Raw genomic sequence first — 5584 nt, 5'->3', positions numbered from 1 at the left:
AGCATCTAAATACTTAAAGGAAAATTTATTCGAATTGGAGGAAGTAATAGATAGGGCAGCTAGGTGGCACAGTGTATAGAGTGTCAGCCCTGGAGTCAGGAGGACCTGAGTTCAAATACAGCCTCAGACACTTGCTAGCTATGTGACCCTGGGCAAGTCACTTAACCCCATTTGCCTCAGTTTCCTCATATTTAAAATGGGCTGGAGAAAGAAATTGCAAACCATTTTAGTATCTTTGCCAAGAAAACCCCAAATGGGGTTACAAAGAGTCGGACGTGACTAATAACTAAACAACAAAAACAAATAACAGATAGTAAAGCTATAATGGTGGGAAATCTCTCTCATATCAGAAGCAGGTTTCAAACTCTGGTCTTCCTTACTGCAAGTCCACCAATTTATCCACTATACCATGCTACACTGACTAACAGCTAGAACTACTGCCCCAGGTTTGAATTGGCTATTCCCAGAGGTAGTACATGCCTGTTAGATAGAGGCTGCACTAGGTGGCTTCTGAGGTCTCCTCCAGTTCTTAGATTCTCAGATTCAGCTTGGAGTGAGTCAAGAAGAATAGTGTGTGTTTTTTTTCTGTTACCTTTAAATTTTTCTTCAAGGGTTTATTTTTCCTCATTTCATCCCTTCCCCCCACTGAAAACCCTAGTAAAAATTTGCAAAGACAAGCAAAACAAGTTTCCATACTGGCTATGTTCAAAAATACGTGCATTTACTTTGTTTCTAATTCTTTGCTACTAGAAAAGTGCTTCTATAAACTTTCTGGTGTATTTGAAGCTTTTCTTTTTTGTCATTTACCTCCTTGGAGTATGTGCCTAGCAATAGAATCTTTGGGTCATAGGATATGGACATTTTAATGACTTCTTAGCATAATTCCAAATTACTTTCCAGAATGTTTGGACCAATTTGCTGCTCCACTAATAGCACCTGTCTTTCTAATACCACTCCAACCCTGACTAATCCCATCTTTGGCCGTCTTTGCTAATTTGCTGGATGTGAGGTGAGACTTCAGAGTTGTTTTGATTTACATTTCTCATTATCAGTTATTTGGAGCAGTCTTTTACATAGTTGTGTCAAAATGAATTTACTTAAGAAGAGAAAGACTTCTTGGTAGTCTAAGAAAGTGCAGACGTGGGCTGTGAAGAAGCTGAGGAGTGGAGAGAGAGAAAACAAATGCTGAGGGACCCGTATGTCAGACTTAGAGAATTATACAGTTGTAGAGATTAATGACGATTGCCTCCTTGACAACACTTTCTGAGCCCTTCTCTATTGCTGTCATTCATCCTTCGATCTTGAAGAGGATCAATGCCATCAGGAGGGTGATATTCTGACTAGCACATGAATTGCATTTAAGTGAGGTAGGGCAGTGCAAAGTCATCAGCTTCACTCTCTCCTCCACAGTCTTTGGGAGTCCAGTGGCAAGACATAGATCAAGACAGCTGGCGATTGCCTGGGGTGTAATGAATGACCTTGGCCTTTCTAAATTAAGGTCTTTCACAGATCATGGTATGAAATAAGAAAACAAAGTATGTAGAGCACGTTATAAACCTTAAGGTGTTATATAAATGTTATTTAATATTATCCTGACAAAAAGGGAACTTTTATACCACTGTGGTAGACGAGGATTTCTCTGGGTAAGGGGAGATGAGGTGAAAGGGAAAGGAATAAGCATTTATGAAACACCTATCATGTGGCAGGCTTCATGTTAAGCACTTTACAGATATTGTCTCATTTAAGATCTTCACAACCTGAGATGTAGGTGATATTATTGTCTCCATTTTACATTTGAAGAAACTGAGGCAGACATAGGTTAAGTGACTTGCCTGGAGTCACACTGCTAATAAGTGTCTGAGTCCAGATTTGAACTCAGGTCTTCCTGACTCCAGGTCTAGTGCTCTATTCATTGCACCACTTACCTGCTCCTATGAGAGGAACTCTCATAGTTTCTACGTTGCAACAGTTTCCCCTGGAAATTTAAGGTGGAGGAGCTTCAAAGGAACATCAGCAGAATGTCATCTCAAATGAGAGAACATGTGAAGCATATTGTAGATTTTAAGGTGTGATATAAATTTTAATTGCTGTTGTTATTATAGTACTTTCTGGTTTTTATGTCCTGGATGCTAATAACTAGCATTTATATGACACTTTAAGATTTGTAAAGCTCTGTACATATGTTATCTCATTTGATCCTCACAATAACTTCAGGAGGTAGATGCTATTTTTATCTCCAGTTTACAGATGAAGAAACTAAGGCTGAAATATATTAAATGACTTGCCTAGGGCAACACAGCTAGTTAATGTCTGAGATGGCATCTGAATTCAGGTCTTCCTGACTCTGAATCCTGTGCTCTTACTCATATGCTACCAGAATTCCACAGAATCTCAAAACTAGAAAGGCTTTCATGAGTCATGTTGTACCTGTACTAAACAGAGGCTTTTCTATGTATCATCCTCAGCAAGTGATCATTCATAGTCCCTGAATGAAGAGATACCGCAGTGAGGGAAAACTTTGTTCAGTCATTTCTGACTCTTCATGACCCCATTTGGGATTTTCTTGGCAAAGACATTGGAGTAGTTGGCCATTTCCTTCTACAGCTCATTTTATAGATGAGGAATTAAGGCAAACAGCGTTAAGTGACTTACCCAGCTAGTAAGTATCTGAGGCTAGATTTGAACTCAGGAAGATGAGTCTATCTGACTCCAGACCTGGCACTCTATCCACTGCACCACCTAGTTACCAAATGAAAACTAGATACCTCCAAAGGTAGCCCATTCCATTTTTGGACAGCTCTAATTGTTGGAAAGTCCTGAGTTCTCTGACTTTGATATGGCCTAGGGAATTAGGCAGTCAACAAGCATTTATTAAGTGCTTACTGTGGGCCAGTCAATATTACTGAGCTCTGAGGCTACAAAGAAAGGCAAAAACAGTCCTCCCCTCAAGGAGCTTGAGGAGGGGAGATAACATGCATGAGGTACATACAAAATAGATAAAGGGGAACCTTAAAGGGGAAGGCACCAGCAGATGGTGGACCAGGAAATGCCTCTTGTAAAAGATGATGTTTAAGTAACACCTTGAAGGAAGCCAGGGATTCCAAGAAGCAGAGGTGAGGAAGGGGAGCATTACAGGTTTGGAGCAGTGCCAGTGCAAAGGCCTGGGGTGGGAAGATAGAACCTCATGTGTGATGAACAATAAATAGGCAAGTATAGGTAGATCATAGGATACATAGAAGGAAATAAGAAGACTGGGAAGATAAGAAGGGACTAGGTTGTGAAGAGCTTTAAATGCAACCCCCCCCCAAAAAAAGAGTATTTGTTCTATAATGATGTATCCCTTGTCTTTAGTTAAATGGATATAAGCATCTCACAGGGCTATTAGGTGGTGCAGTGGATAGAGTGTTGGGCCTGGAGTCAGGAAGACTCTTCCTGAGTTCAAATCTGGCCTCAGACACTTACTAATTGTGTGACCCTGGGCAAGTCATTTAACCCTGTTTGCCTCAGTTTCCTCATCCATAAAATGAACTGGAGAAGGAAATGGCAAACCAGTCCAGTATCTTTGCCAAGGAAAACCCCAAATGGGATCATGAAGAGTCAGATGTGACCGGACAATGACAACAAAGTGGGGATGATAATAGCACTTCTATCTCAGGGTATGCGAGGACCAAATGAGATGTTTTGTAAAGCACTTTGCAAACCTTAAAGTGCTATGTAAAGTTACTGCTGTTATTACTTTGCCTTGTACCTTTTTGTTTACATGTTGCATTCCCCTTTTTATACTTTTAATTTCTAGATGGCAGGGACTATCTAATTCTTCATCTTTCCCTTTCATTGCTAGACATGGGAACTTAACATGCAGCAGGAACTTAACAAATGTTTAATTGAATTGAATGTGGGGAGGGAAAGGAACAAGCATTTATTTAGCACTTACTGTATCCCAGGCACTGTGCTAAGTATTTTGCAAATATCTCATTTGATTGAATAGAATAACAGTCTTCAATTATTAGAAGATTCATCATTTGGAACTCAAAAAGCTAAGATTATTGAAGTAAGTGATGGAGTAGTATTGTGAGGCTCTAATATTTACCCTCTTCCTATCTTAGAGAGAAACTATCAGAAGAAGGCTGGAAATAATACAAGAATATGTGATATGGATGATTGTTGGATCCCTGTGTTCCTAGGGGTGAACCTGTTTTTTCCTAGCCCCTGGGGTATTATGAAGGAAGCTCTCTTTCTGGAGGTAGGGATGGATTTTTTTCAGAAGTGGCCCGAGGCCCTGCTCTCTGGAATATCTTGACTAGGTGTTGCCGGATCTCCTTGGTTCTGGCTCCATAGATAACAGGGTTGACAAGGCAGGGGAGCAGTAAATAGAAGGCACTGAGCAGGTTGTGCACATCCTGGGAGGAAGCGCGAGCTACCCGATAGACAATGGAAGAGGAGAGTGTAGAGGTATAGACGGTGAAGATGACCAGCAGATGGGAGCCACATGTGTTTAGGGCTTTGGAGCGGGCCCCACTAGAGGAGATCCGGAAGGCAGCATGGATGATGCGTGTGTAGGAGGTGCCCAAGAGCAACATGTCCAGGATCCGGTTGAAGACCCGGACTGCAAGCCCCACTGTCTTGTTGAGTGAGATGTCTCCACAGGACAGCTTCATCAGAGCCATGTGCTCACAGGTGAAGTGACGGATGATGTTGGAACGACAGAAGTGTACTCTTGAGGCCAGTACTACCACAGGGGCAACGATGCATGTGCTCCTCGTTGCTGCTAAGCCCACCAAACCTGTCAACATCTGCCCTGTCACAATTTCTGGATAACGCAGTGGATAGCAGATGGCAATGTAGCGGTCTAGGGCCATAACCAGGAGGATGTTGCAGTCAAATACGATGAGGAAGTAGATAGAGAACATCTGGATGAGGCAACAAGAAAGAGAAATGCGGTAGTAGCGGGTAGAGAAGCTAAAGAGCATGGCCGGCACGACTGCAGTAGCGGCACAGAGATTGACCGTCAGGAGCAGGGCAATGAGCGCATACATGGGCTGGTGCAGGCTTTTCTGGGCCACCACAGTGTAGATGACCAGGGCATTGGCCGAGAGGATCACCAGATATATGCAGGAAAATGGAAGGATCAGGAGGGACCGGGCTTCCTGCAGCCCTGGGAAGCCTACCAAGAAGAAGTCAGTGTAGGAAACATTGTGGGTCACATCCCACCCTGACATTCTTGATGGGATCAGTATTAGGGCTCAGGGGGTGGTAGTGGGAGGAGACAGAGTCCCTGGGTCCAGTTATCTTTGGACCCAGAACCAGTCTCATTGGGCTGGATGGAGGTCCTTGTCCTTCATGAGTCTTTGATGTTCCTAGAGGGGGAAATGTAAGAAAAGGAAACATTATGAGACCCAATTTAACGAGACATTCTTGAGAAATGGTAGCTTGTTTCCTTCCTTACTCTTCCCAGATGTCTCTGAAACGAAGATGATCAATAGGAAAAAGAAGTGTGGGAATGTTTATCCATATCCATCAGGGACTTTCCCATTGAATCTTACTCCTGGCTTTATCTTTTAATTTTTTTAAAATAAATTTTTGG

At 42.4% G+C, this 5584-nt stretch overlaps 1 protein-coding gene across 1 annotated transcript; it reads right to left on the bottom strand.

Annotated features, from left to right (window-relative positions):
• Positions 1–4217: 4217 nt before the first annotated feature.
• On the bottom strand, positions 4218–5219 carry LOC114046047 (olfactory receptor 52K1-like). The gene has a single exon (XM_027866261.1). The coding sequence runs from the start codon at positions 5217–5219 to the stop codon at positions 4218–4220; it is 1002 nt and encodes a 333-aa protein (XP_027722062.1).
• Positions 5220–5584: the final 365 nt, after the last annotated feature.

This window comes from Vombatus ursinus, unplaced genomic scaffold (assembly GCF_900497805.2).
Source record: "Vombatus ursinus unplaced genomic scaffold, bare-nosed wombat genome assembly UNPS02014780.1, whole genome shotgun sequence".
In the NCBI taxonomy this organism is placed as follows: Eukaryota; Metazoa; Chordata; class Mammalia; order Diprotodontia; family Vombatidae; genus Vombatus; species Vombatus ursinus.
Note: the sequence above shows the minus strand (reverse complement) of the source record. Positions and strands in the feature narration are given on the sequence as shown.

Bases quoted from the DNA above. Each gene is read 5' to 3' on its own strand.
- LOC114046047 (XM_027866261.1), bottom strand. From the start codon at position 5,219: ATGTCAGGGTGGGATGTGACCCACAATGTTTCCTACACTGACTTCTTC.